General features: G+C 38.6%; 1 protein-coding gene across 1 annotated transcript in view; it reads left to right on the top strand.

Moving 5' to 3' along the window:
• Positions 1–14,258, top strand: part of LOC117716227 (contactin-associated protein like 5-1) — a 688,126-nt gene that overhangs the window by 323,337 nt on the left and 350,531 nt on the right. Inside the window, exon 6 of the mRNA XM_034513191.2 lies at positions 3,278–3,462. Within this exon, the coding sequence (XP_034369082.1) occupies positions 3,278–3,462 (185 nt within the window). The remainder of the gene's footprint in view (positions 1–3,277; positions 3,463–14,258) is intronic.

Raw genomic sequence — 14,258 nt, 5'->3', positions numbered from 1 at the left:
TGGCTAACACATAAGATGAGTGAAACCTGTGGGCGGGAAGATAACTTTGTTGCTAACTTTCTTGTAATACAAGCATATGGACTGGAATAAAATCACCATAACACACAAAAACAATCACAGATGCTTGTAGTTCCAGTGCTGGTGAGGCAGAGAACAAGAATCCCTGAGTCTCCTTGGCCATCCTCCCTAGTTTATTTGGTGAGTTCTATTTCTGTGGAAGACCTTGCTGTAAACAAGAAAAAAATCGCCGGGCAGTGTGGAGCACGCCTTTAATCCTAGCACTTGGGAGGCAGAGGCAGGCGGATTTTTGAGTTCAAGGCCAGCCTGGTCTACAGAGTGAGTTCCAGGACAGCCAGGGCTACACAGAGAAACCCTGTCTCAAAAAAACCAATAAATAAATAAATAAATAAATAAATAAAATAAACAAGAAAAAAATCCAAAACATCAACAACATAAAAATGAAGAGTGATTAACAGGAGACTGACCTTCTGCACACACATGTGATACACACACACACACACACAGATACACACACAGAGTAATAAAAAGAAAGAAGAGAGTAAACTAGAGACATACATAGCACACTGTTTACTGTTAAAGTGGCAGTTTGCATTATCTAGTTATGTGTGCTGTGCCCTTTGGGTAGAAATTGGTTTTGTGGAGAAATTACACTGCGCAGTTGCCTTGTCCTTCTTTCCAAGGCTAGAACTCAGAAATTTGTTTTAGAATTACCAGCAAGGAATGAGATTTTACTCTTCAATCCATGGGGGTAGAGTGTTTCCCCTCTTAACATTCACAAGATTCCTTTCAATTGCCCACAGCAATATGCATTCTGTAGAATTACAAAAGTAAGAAGCACACAGGCAGACAGAGGATAAAAGTGCAGAATTGTGGGGCTGTTGTAAAGTAGTAAACACGATATCAAGAGCGCACACAGATTGCTCATTCTTACAACAGTCCAATGCTTTGGAACGGAGGTGGAATGTTCACTAACTCCAGCAGCTGTGGGACACTGAGAGTCTTGCCATAGAGCACTAGCGGAGCTAAGTGTTCTTTCCAGGCCAGGTGCAGGGATCAGAGGCTAAAGCCACGGGCTGTATGACAATTTATGAAGACAATGGTAAGTTTCTTCAACTTTGAAGAAACCAGTGATCACGTGTTTTATAGCTATTTGAATTTCAGGCATCTTATTAAGTTAACTAACATGTATCTATAGAATAATTATCAAGACTTCTGAAAGCCATTTTATTCCAATTTTCTCATTATTGAGAGTCTACATTCAGGCCCTTTAATACATATACACATACATATTTTATTTATGTTACCTGACAGTCCTGTATAGTATTTCTTTTTTGTTTTGTTTTGTGGGGAGACAGACTCATGCATGCCAGGCTGGTTTTAAACATATTATGTAGTTGAGAATTACCTGGAACTTCAGGTCCTCCTGCCTCTACCAAAGGACTGTTGAGACTACAGGTACTACATGCTCAGTTAATTCAGTACTATGGATGAAACTCAGGATCTTATGGATGTTAGACAAGCTCTCTAACAATTGAACTCTATCTCCAGTCTTTCTATATGTTCTTTCTAATCACATTCCATGATGCTTATCAATTTTATGAGAACATGGATCTGAAGGCTCTTTGAATCTTACCAAGCATCCTGACACACCAATCACTAAGATGCTATATGTCCTCATATAACTGGACAAAACTAAATATCAGATAACAAATGTTCATGTGCTAAGCTCTAAGGGTGATTGTTAAAGGAGGAGGACAGATGTTTTAGACAATATGAAAGGGTATGAAATGTTCTTCATAAATTCTATAACTTACAGAAGAAGGATGAATTGAACTAAGTGTTCATTACCTCTTGCTGTGCCAAAATACCCAACCAAAGCATCTTTTGGAAGAAAAGCCACTGCTCTTCTCTGCTCTGAAATCCTTCCTTCAGCCTGGGTGACAGTTCCTCCAATCTGGGTGGATACTAATTCTTCCTGTGTGCTTAGTCTCTTGTCTGTGTTTATGTGGTCATGTGTCCTATTATAACTAGAAGATACCAACACTGGTACTCGCAGAAGAGAGAGCTCCACCTCTTCTATATCTTCTCTCGATATGACCATGACTAGTACTGTTATATTACAAGGTCCTTCAGAGAAAGGGCAGGAAGAAGACAGGAAAAAGATAAGGGAAAACTTATTAAGTCATTAACATAGTCTGACAATGCTGAGAATTGAAGGCTTGTGGAATAAATAAATAAATAATAAATCAACAAAACAGAAGCAGACATTAATTCACCAGTTCTACTTTCTAAGTATGCTGTGTGATGTCCCCACTCCTACAACTGCAGGAAGTCAGGCATCCTTACTCAGTGAGACAAACACTAAGATCTGTCCATATTGAAAGTAAGAGTGAGTAGCCATAGGGAGACTAACTAGCTGCTCCTGACCCCTGAAGGTCATACATTGTTACATAAGCACAATTGAGTACTGGTGGGTTTAAGGAGAACCCAATGCAAGAAAGAGAAGAGATACACGTATCTATCATATTATGCGTGGGGTGGGCATAAAAACTACTCCCTCAAACAAAATTAAATGTCTCAGAAGCACATTGATGGGTAAAGGTTCTTGCTTCTAAGCCTGATAGAGTTAGATCCCAGAACACACAGGACAGAAGGAGAAAACTGATTCCATACCTGCACACATGCACACACACACACACACTATATATATATATATATATATATATATATATATATATATATATATATATAAAATTATGTATAAGTAATGTTAGTTTCCTTTTAATGTTGAGACAATTTCTATGTGGTAGTGGTAGCCATCGCCTTTTTTGTGGAGGGACTCAGTTAATACAGTTAGCATTCAACAGTTGTATCTGGGATGGTTATTTGTGTGTGTGTGTGTGTGTGTGTGTGTGTGTGTGTGCGCGCGCGCAGATACACTCTATGACCACTCACTTCCTCTGAAGTTGGGTCAAGATTATAAGAACTCCTGTCACCATGCAATTGCTGGTGTCCTGGAAACGGTGTATTCCCTGTCAGGAAATGGAGGTGTGTATCATTTGAGCTAGAACTGGGTTCTGGATCTAAGAGGAAAGTCTGTGCATGACTCCAAATGCCTGATGGTGTGCACTGTAGAGGTACTGCTTGAGCTGGATTTGTTTGAAGAAACCACAGGTATCCGCTGCTCAGGGCCGTTGATGGATAGAATTCAAAGCTGCCTGGGCAAAGATTCCATTCTGCCTTCTTCTGTCTATAGATGGCAGTAATGTCCGGGTCAGCAGCAATGAACCCTCGGCCATTCTGGGCAGCCTTCTGGATGACCAGCACTGGCATTCAGTTCTCCTAGAGCGTGTGGGCAAGCAGGCAAACTTCACCGTGGACACGAACGCGCAGCACTTCCGAATCAAGGGTGAGACCGATGCCCTGGACATAGACTATGAGGTGAGTCAAACCTCCCAGCAGGTTCCTCCGAGTGGGGTAGAGGTCTCTGAAAATAGCGCCTTTAAGCCCCTATATCTGGACTAGGCTACAAGAAAGAAGCCTCCGAGGAAGATGTGCACCAAGATCTGGAAATGCCTGGGACAAGATCTATGTCCCTGATGTCAGCTATACAAGTTAAGAATCTATACTTATTTTTGCTCTCTTTGTGTTTATGTATATATGCATGCAGGTTTGTGTGTGTGTGTTTCTCCTAGTTTACCTTCTATTGCTGAGTTTAAAAGAAAATCTGCCAACCAAGAATTTGTTTGGCTTATGATTCCTGATTAGAATCCATTATTTCAGGGAAGTTGAGGCAAGAACTCAAGTAGGGAGCCAGTCACATTACACCCACAGTCAAGAGAAATGAGAATCTATGAATTTTTTTTTTTCTTGCCCTTAAGTAGCTTTCTTCATATCTATGCAGTCCATGGTTCAACACATGTGATGGTGTAGAGCACATTCAGAGTACGTCTTTCTACCTCAATCAAGAATCAAGATCATCTCCTACAGACATGCCACAGGCCAGTTTAATAAAGATTCAATTGACTCTCTTCCCAGCTGATCTGAAGTTGCAGCAAGTGGACCATTAAAGCTAAACATTAAAGTGTGTATCTTTCTTTAAGCATCTACCTGTGTGTGTGTGTGTGTGTGTGTGTGTGTGTGTGTGTGTGTGTGTCTGTGTGTGTGTGTTACTTGGGCCTGATCCTAGATGCATTCACAAGCTATGAAGCCATTCTACTGGGAAGCTTTGTATACAGTCATTTTTCATTTTAAAATTAATTTCAATAAAAATCATTCTATTATTTTAATACAGCATTTCATGTATCTCAGGCTTGTTTTTACCACTCTTAAATGACTAATTCCTCCATCTTTACTTTAGAAGTACTTGGATGATAGGTATGACCTCCACAATCCTTTTCATTTAGTCCTAAAGATGAAATTCTACCAATAAAGTTGTATTCCCAGCCCCTATTTTTTTAAAAAAAAATTCAAGTAAATATTTCATTCACTTGCCTTAGCCTACTCAGTAGATGACATTTTAGGCCTGTCCTACCATAGGATTTCCCTGTGGGTGAAAAGAATATGCAAGTAATTATCAACTCCTTTTTAGTTGTGAAGGTAACAGGATCTATAATCACTTGTGAGCAAGCTGCCAGGCATTATCTAGGTTAGATTAGCAAGTTTATATGGGAACCTTTTTGTTTGTGTTTATATATGGTAATACATCATGACCAAAAGCAGCTTGTGGAGAACAAAGATTTATTTCACCTTATATGTCCAATTGTCTGTCCATCATTCTGGGAAGTCAATACTGAAACTCAAGGCAGGAACCAGGTGGTAGAGAGCATGCAGAGAAGATGGAAGTGCTACTTACTGGATTGCTTCTAGTGACTTACCCAGACAACTTTCTTATATGTCCTGTCCAGGGTCACAACATGAATGGTGTCACCCATTTGTGAGATAAAATTTCCCATATTAATCATCAATCAAAGAAAATCACCACAAGCTTCTACACAAGCAAGTTTTTAGAAAAAAAAATTTTCAATTAAGGATCCTTCTGCTCATATGACCCTACTTTATGTCAAGGTGACATAAAACAAGCCAGAACACAGGGAAGTTTTGGGATAATTGAGCTGGGTATTCATCCATATGAATGATATCATTCACTGGGATGAGATCTTAAAAGAAAAATGTGAGCTGAGTACAAGCACCCATCAAACAGCTTCTTGGCTGTGGCACCATGTGACCATGGAGTTTCCTCAAGCTCCTATTACTGAGAATTCCTTTCATGGTGAATTTTAATCTTGAATCATGATCATAAATAAACCCTTTCTCCCTTAAGTTGCTTTATCAAGATATTTCTACAGGGAAAAGAAACTAAAGTAGAAAGAATTCCTAGAAAGTACCTAGGAAACCTTCAGTCACAATTTAAGACACTAGTGGGATAGGGGATAAAAGTGAAGTAGAAAAAAATAATGGGAAAATTAGGAACATACCTTTTTCTTCTTTCAGTCATCATCATGAGCCTTAAGCAAGTTCTTTTCCTTTGATGCCAACTTCTGTTTAGTATATTGTAGAAAATACAAGTTATTCACTAACTTCCAAAGAAACATTGACATACTTTGACCCAAAGAGGAAGATACCAGATAGGTATTTTTGAATTGCTGACAACAGAAAATCTTTGAGTACCCATCATCTTTCTATGTCAACTTGTTTAGTTGATTGAAAGAAAAAAGAGATCACAGTAAATTAGACTTCAAACAGAGATGTCTGTCATGAACTTGAAAACAACATTGACAAAATAAAGCCACAAAGGATTTATTCAGTTTTATCATTTTTTCAAATCCTTTAATATCCAAGGTAACTGTTCTAAAATCTATGCTATTATAGAATTTAGTATTGATTTGCAAGTCTGTTTGACTGTAGATGATCTCATTAGTATAGACATTCTATGAACTCATAGCTAAGTGGCATTGAGATGAATGTACGTTTTTAGGCAACTAAAATTCATAGGTTTCACTTAGTTCATAATGTTGGAGCTGCTTCTTTCAGGTATTCCTTGCCTCAAGAAAAATTCTCTTTAAGGATGACAACTCTTACAATATTTCTATTAAGCAACTGGGGATCCAGTAGTCCTAATTCTTTCCCAGGATGTGCAGACATGTTTTTCTAGACATCATAAAAGAAGACAGACTGAGGATGATAGCAATACTAGGAGTTATGTTTTGGAAGTCTCTATTATTGAAGATTTTCCTCAAAGGAGACAGAGGAAAGAAAGAGCCTTCTGAGTGGAAAGCAATGTTCTATTCCCACCCACCAGCTGGTATAAACCCAAAAAATAAGAATTCAAATTTTCAACTACTCAGAAGCAAAACCACAGATAGCAAAAACACTGCTACCTGTGGTGAGGAGGAGTTTCATTGCATGTAGTCTGTTAAGTAGAAATCATATTCTGTTACTATATTTAAAAATGGCATCACCCAATCTGCCTTGTGGTTCCAGTGCCTGCAATCTTCCCAACTAGGCAAGGCCTGAGGCCACTAGTGGCAGCAGGAACACGCAGCTGTTTAGCTCAGGCCGCCAGCTCAGGCAGGCCAGAACACTGAACCTGGAACCCACAAGAAGCCAGCATGGGAGATGGCTCTGCCAATCTACCATGCTGTCTCCACAAGGTTGGGCTCAGCCCAGACCATTCTGTCATCCACGTCGTACCCAGTAAAAATGAGACTCAAATGCTTAAAAGTTATCCAAAGGCTTTATATGTTTGGTAATGCTCAAATTAACAAGATGCCCACACAATCGGAAGTGTTAACCAATTAACTAACCTAGATATAATCTAGGTCCTGTTACTCAGGACCGCTCTCCATATATGTGTGGCTCTCCATGGCTCCTACATTTCTCTCTTCTTAGCTCCTCCTCTTCTTCTCTTCTTGACTCCTCACTCCGCCTACCTTTCATACAGCCCAATTGCTGAGCTTTATACAAATGTAGTGGGAAAATATCCCACTACAATATTCTAGCTTCTGCCCGGAGCTCATGACATGTGGACTTTTACAGATGGAAGGATGCTGAGGTCATTTCCTGGGACCCATTGTCAGAGCATATCAGGATATTTTTTCAGATCTCCTCTATTATGGTTTATGTTAAGGATAATTGTATTATATATTTTTATTTACAAACTGTGCCAAAATGAAGGACTACTGGCCAGAAAATGTAGTAGCTACTGATCCTTCTTTTACAACTTATGGTAGTTTGAATGAGAAGGGCTCATGTTTTCATTCTTGGTCTCCAGTTAATCGAACTGTTTGGGAAGGATTAGGACATGTGATTTTGTTTAATCCTAACTTGGGGTTAGGGTTTCGAGATTTCAAAAAAGCCTAAGTCATTTCCAGTTAGCACACTATTTCTGCCTAATGCTTATGGATCAAAATATAATCTCTCAGCTGGTGCAACAGTTTCATCCCTGCCTGCCTGCCTGCTGCTGTGCTCTACTCCATGATGGTCATGGGCTCTAACCCCTGGAACCATGAGTCCCAGTAAATTCTTTTTTATTTAATATACATTAGTTATGGTATAATTATCTCAGCAATGACAAGGTAGCTGTGACAACATTATAGATGTTCACCAATAGATTTTATGGCATTTTGTGAATCTTCTGGAATGAACTTTGCTATCCTATGAAGTTTGCAGCTATGTGCTTCCCAGATGCAACATAGATCAGGCCTTACAGAATTCTGCCAAACAAGGAGAAGCAGAGAGAGGAGAAACAGCTCCCCAGAAATGTCCTTCAAACTTACATCACTGAAACCAAGAACTGCTCTAAGTACTACAGCAAGATGAGAACCTTTATATATCTCCAGCTTAGGCAAGAAGCAATTTAGAAAGTTATTTTTAGGTCTTTTGTCCTCTGATGTTCTTATAGTTCAAGAAGCTTTTTCTATTCAAGAGGGCTCAGTAATCTTGTTTTACATTATTATCTAAGAAATATCCCAAATCATAGGATCATTTTTAAAGCAAGTTCATATATCAGCCATTTCATACACAACTGGGAAATTTTATAAAAATAAAATTCTTATGTGGTTGTGGAGGTTTGATGCTCAAGTGTAGGGGTATGCTGGAGTGGTGGGGTGTATGCATGCTTAATGGTATCATTCTTCTCCAAATAACTAGAAACAGTGTTTTAAAATATAATATTTTAAAACAAATTATCAAACACAGTTTTTGCCAAATCAACTATCCTAAATATGGGAAAACAACAAAAAAAAAATCAGTAATGTTAAAATGTAAATTATTTTCACATATGCTAAAATATGATTCTTGTGATTACTAAAACACAGAATACTAATAGAAAAATATTCATGGTCCAAAAGGTTTAGTAACTAAAGAATTTTGGTCAGCCCCACTTTAGAGCAGCTCAACCTAGTCTAACAATGACTTTGTAGGTTTCACACAGACAGAAGCTCATAATAGGGCTCACCATAGCTATGGCAGGCTGTGTTCATGGGTCACCTGAGATAGGAGGTGACAGTGCCTAGTGAGATGGTTGCTCTCTTTCCCACTCAGGTCTATAATCTTGAGGCTTTCAGAAAACAGATTCTCATTTAGACACTGATGGAGCCTGGGTTTTCATAACTCCCTCTTAGAGTTGACCTGTATTCTATAAATTTTAAGTGTAGTATACTTGTAGTTCCTCAGAAAAGTTATTCTCTCAGTTTGACACGATGGTTTTCTAACTCTCTCTATTTAGGTGTCATCTTAACAGTAAAGGGAAGGTGAATAGTGAATAACAGAATTTGGGATTTTATTTCCTTTGTGCAAATCAAAACTCTACTTAAAATTGACTCATATCTTAACTACTCAATAAATCTTATCTTATTGTTGATCCCACCTAGGGCAGAAATGCTATGCAGAAAATGCATATATATATATATATATATATATATATATATATATACCATATATATATAATTTATATATATAAATACATTTATATATAAACATATATAAATGCATATGTATATACAAAAACACATATATACAAAAACATATATATACAAAAACATATATATATATACATTTATGAGACACACAGGTAAAAGCCGTGGATGTCCTGGAACTTGCTTTGTAGACTGAGTTGCTGTCTGACACATACAGATCCACCTAATTCTGACTCTTAAGTGATGGGATTAAAGGCATGCACCACTATATTCACCCACTTTGAAATAAAATTTCATATTTATTTACATATATGCATATGTGTGTGTGTGTGTGTGTGTGTGTGTGTGTGTGAGAGAGAGAGAGAGAGAGAGAGAGAGAGAGAGAGAGAGAGAGAGAGGGAGATTCTGTTTAAAACAATCAAACAAAAGATAAATCAAACTAGAGAATGCTGGAATGATACTGAAGTGCTTGTTTAGGTTTAATTTGAAAGTAGAAATAAAGGAAAAAGACATTTACTTTTTAATATGTATCTTTAAGTACCTTTTTATTTTGGCAAAGTTTAGAAAGAAACTGAGGCCGCAGAAACGATGAGTGCTTTACGACATAGTTCTTACGTATGCTTCTAAAGCTACTTATTCTTATACTGTTTTATTCACAGTGCTTCTCTTAAAACTCCATTTTTTTTCTGGGCAAGGTAGCACATATCTTTAGTACAAGCCGTGAAAGGGAATGTGAAGTATGATTGCTATTGATGCTTTTCTTCCTTGGAAACTAAGTTGTAAGGCTACCCCAAAAGGACTACATAGAGAATACAGAAAGTTTCACAAAAACAAAATAAGAAAATGGAAAATGAGAAGATGAAAAAGAAACAAAGGAAGAAAAACATAAAGAAGGGAAGGAAGAAAGAAGGAAAGATGGAAAGAGAGACCCTCAATGTATATAACATTTGTATTCTTGTATTGGTTTGTCTTCAATTGCTGTGCTGAAATACTCTGACCAATGTAACATAAGGGAGAAAAGGTCCATTTTGGCTTACAGTTCCAGAGGGAAGCCATCCATCAGTGTGGACAAGGCAGAGCATCAGAAGCACAAGGCTAGCTATTGTATTGCTTCAGCAGTATAGAAACTGGGAACAAATGAAGTAGGTCTACCCTATAAAACCCACAGTAAAATGCTCCCTCTAACAAGGCTATATCTGAAGTTCCAGAATGTTCCTGAAGAGCACAACCACCTTATACATGTGCATCTCTGAGAATGTTTGACATTCAAATGAAATCATTTAACCTTTCAACCAGCCCTGAAAGGAATCTAATTCATGATACATCATATAGAAAGCTCCAAGACATAGGAAGTAGAAAGCATCTTCAGTCCATTCTCCTTCATAGTAACAAAGTCACCACAGATACATGATGTCCAGAGATTCACTGAGGGACATGGCTGCTGTCTTGGGGATAGAGAAACAGTCTTGGAGATAGGAGATGGATGGTGGAGCTGTATCTGAACACTTTCTGGAAAATACTTTAGATTCTCTTAAGTCATTCTCTTTTATTTTTACTTTCCATTTAAAGTTGTAATTTTGGTCCTGCTCATTTTATATTTCCTGAAATGTTACAACTGTCAAATGTAATAGAGTTACTTCATGATGCTTGTATGTATCCATATAATCCCGTGATAGAAAATGACAAGACAGGATGATACCTGGGGCTTGCAATGAAACCATTCTAGCTTAATAGGTGATTTCCAGAATCAGTGAGTATCTTCATAAGAAACAATTAATTGGATTGAAATGCTGGTATCTCACCAGTCTCCACAGGAAAATTCACTTCTTGCCAAGTCTGATCACCTATGTTTTGTCTCCGAGTCCTACAATAGTGTAAGTCAAGACTCCACTCTCTTAGTGTTTTCCTGATTTCTACATGTGCTTCTTGGCAGGAATATTTCTCTACCACACTAATTACCTCTCTAAATATTAAATAAATGTGTTAATAATAATCTAGAAGGATAATAAATGTGTTAATAATAAATAATCCCAGGGTGGAGCTGTGTCTGCCATATGAATGTGCACTCACTTGCATGAGAACTCACATGCACACATGAATATGAACATGCAAAGGACCCAACTTAATATGTATTAAAAGTAAGAAAATTACATTAAACATGACAGAAAGTGTTTTCATGCTGGCATCAAACCAAGAAAACCAACCCCCACTCCCCTTTATTGTTCTTTCAGTACTTGAGGTTGAATCCAGGGCCTCATGCATGCTAGGTGAGTGCCTGACCACTCAGCCTCTGCCCTGGGTAAGGGTCTCTGTGGCAATGATGCTGTGATCTTATTGATTTCCCTAAAAAGCAACTGAAGTCACCGCACAGTGATAAGCCTCCAAGCCTGGATTCCTTATTCCCACAGCATTCACAGAAACAACTGATGACTTATTTTCTAGTTTTATTCAAGTTTCTGCTAGAATGTTGACAACATGGCTTAGCCTTCTACTTCTAGTGGAGATGGCTAATCAGACACTTTGGAGACTGGTTAAATGACTGCAGTCACCAGTAAAATAATATAAAATTAGTCAGACTCTTTGAGACATACACAGAGCCTTGGGAATGGATACAAACAAAGAGCCATAAGCCATAATCAAAATATTTAAAGAGATATAAGTCCAGCAAAGGATTGATTGTGGTTCTACTAGCACTCACATTGCACCATGCCCAACTCTATCTAGTCTATGGATGGCAGCTCCCTCGTACCTTCAGAAAACAGAGGAACAGAGACCACTGTTGGTTTTGATGGTGACATCACACTTTTAAGTCAAGAGATTTGTGTATGCTGGGAATGTAATGGTGGAAAACAATGACATACTTGTGGTCTTCTCACCTGACCCATTAGCACTGTTCCTAAGAGGCAGGATGTGGACTAAATTCACAGACAAGTATCATGTCCACAGCAGGGCCCCTTGTCTTCTCATACGGAAGAACACTTCTTGTGTTCTCATATGGAGAACACAGAAGTAAAAACTTTCATCCAGATATTTCTAGAGGAATAAAATGTATACAAATTGACCCATTGGCCGACTGACCAATTAGTGATGGATATAGAGAGACAACATCCAAAAAAATTTTGTTAGACCAATTTGACTGCTTCAGCCTCTGACATCTGAATCTGGAAAAGATACCTATTTACTCATTTAGCAGGAGCAGCCACAGACATTATTCATGCTCTGGTCTGCATCCATCTTCAAGTGCAATACCTGATCAGATTTGGAAAACAATGTGGTGGGCTCTGGGAAATATGGAGTGGTCAAATTGTACTAAGAACCCAATGGCAGCATCTATTACTCTCTGCTTTGCCTTCTGTTTTCATCTCTGCAAGGGCTGTGGCAGACTGTTAAAGAACATGGGTCTGTTAGTTGTTTGTGACTAGTGAAATACGGCAAGCTGCCAGTCAGACTGATAGAGTGATAGTATACTGGTACTGTGGAACCTTGAGGGTTTTCTTATTTATTTATTTATTTATTTATCTATTTATTTATTGTATATCACACTGCTCCCCCCCACTTCCTTCCAAAATGCTGCCCCCCCAAATTTCCTCCCCTTTTCATCTGGGAAGGTGGGGCCCCTCTGGGGTATTCCCTGGTCTTGGCACATGAAGTCTCTGTGACATATCCTATCCCACTGAGGCCAGACAAAGCACCCCAGCTATAGGAACATATCCCATGCACAAGCAACAGCTTTTGAGATAGTCTCCACTCCAGTTGTTTGGAAGCCACATGACTACCAACCTACACATCTGCTACATATGTGCCGGGAGGTCTACGTCCAGCCCAGGCATGATTTTAGTTTGTGGCTCAGATATAAGAGCTCTAACAAGGAAGCTAATTTCCAGGTTAGTTGACCCTATCAGTCTTCCTGTGGAGTTTGTTTTCCCTTCGGGGTATGTAATACTTGTTCCTATTCTTTGATTGTAATACCTGCTCTTATTCCCAAGCTCTATTAACTGTTTGGCTGTGGGTGTCTGTATCTGTCTGAGTCTGCTGCTGGGTGGATTCTCTCAAAGGACAGTAATGCTAGCCTCCAATCTGCAAACATAACAGAGTACCATAAATAGTGTCAGGGTTTTCTCCTTGTACACGGGATTAGTCTAAAGTAGGGCTGGTTATTGGTTGGCCATTCCCTCAGCTTCTGCTCCATCCTCTGTCCCTGAATTTCTTGTGGATAAATTCTGGTTCAAAAGTTTTGAAGGTGGGTTAGTGTTGCAGTCGTGCTACTGGGTTCCTGCCTGGCTACAGGAGTTGCCTCTTAAGGTTCCCTATCCCCAATGTTGTGAGTCACAACTAAATCACCTCTATTGATTCTTGGGTGCCTCCATTATCTCAGGTCTCTGTCTCTTTCTAGAGCTACCACACTTCATCTCCTCACCCCTGTCATGCAGATTTCCATCTGTTTTGTCCTTCTTCACACCTGATCCTGAGCCTCCAATCTCCTCTCCATCCCCCCTCACTCCCAATTAAGTTCCTTGCTGGGGCCTTTCTTATTGTTTAACTTTTTTGGGTCTATGGAGTAGAGCATAGTATCTGTATTTTTATGGCAAATATCCACTTACAAGTGAGTACATACCATGCATCTTCTTTTGGGACTGGGTTAACACGTTCAAAGGATATTCTCAAGTTCCATCCATTTTTCTGCAAAATTCATGATATCTTTGCTTTAAATAGGTGAATATTATTTCATTGTGTACATGTACCACATTTCTGTTATTGATTCTTCAGTTGAAGGACATCTATGCTGTTTCCAGTTTCTGGCTATTACAAATAAAGCTTCTATGAACATAATTGAGCAAGTGTCTTTGTGGAATGTTGGAGCATCTTTTGGGTATATTCCCAGGAGTAGTATAGCTGGGTTTGAGCTAGAATGATTCTTAGTTTTCAAAGAAACCAACCAATTTATATCCAAAGTTGCTATACAAGTTTGTAATCCCACTTGTAATGCAGGAATGTTTCCCTTGCTTCATGTCCTTGCCAGTATGTGCTATCTCTTGATCTCTTGAGACTTTTTTAAAATTTTAGTCATTGCATTAGGTGTTAGAAAAGCATTTGCTTTGTAAATGAGAATCTGAGTCCAATACTCAGAACATTGTTCTAATTTGCATTCTGTTGTGAAGATAAATATCATCAACAAAGTCCATTGAGGAAGAAAGTGTTTATTTTTACATCATTCTTCCAGGTAACTGTCAATCACTGAAGGAAGAAAAATGAGGCACTTAAGCAGAGCAAATGGGAGAATGCCCTTTACTGGCTTGATTTAAATAGCTTGGTCTACCT

This window comes from Arvicanthis niloticus, chromosome 10 (assembly GCF_011762505.2).
Source record: "Arvicanthis niloticus isolate mArvNil1 chromosome 10, mArvNil1.pat.X, whole genome shotgun sequence".
NCBI lineage: Eukaryota > Metazoa > Chordata > Mammalia > Rodentia > Muridae > Arvicanthis > Arvicanthis niloticus.
Note: the sequence above shows the minus strand (reverse complement) of the source record. Positions and strands in the feature narration are given on the sequence as shown.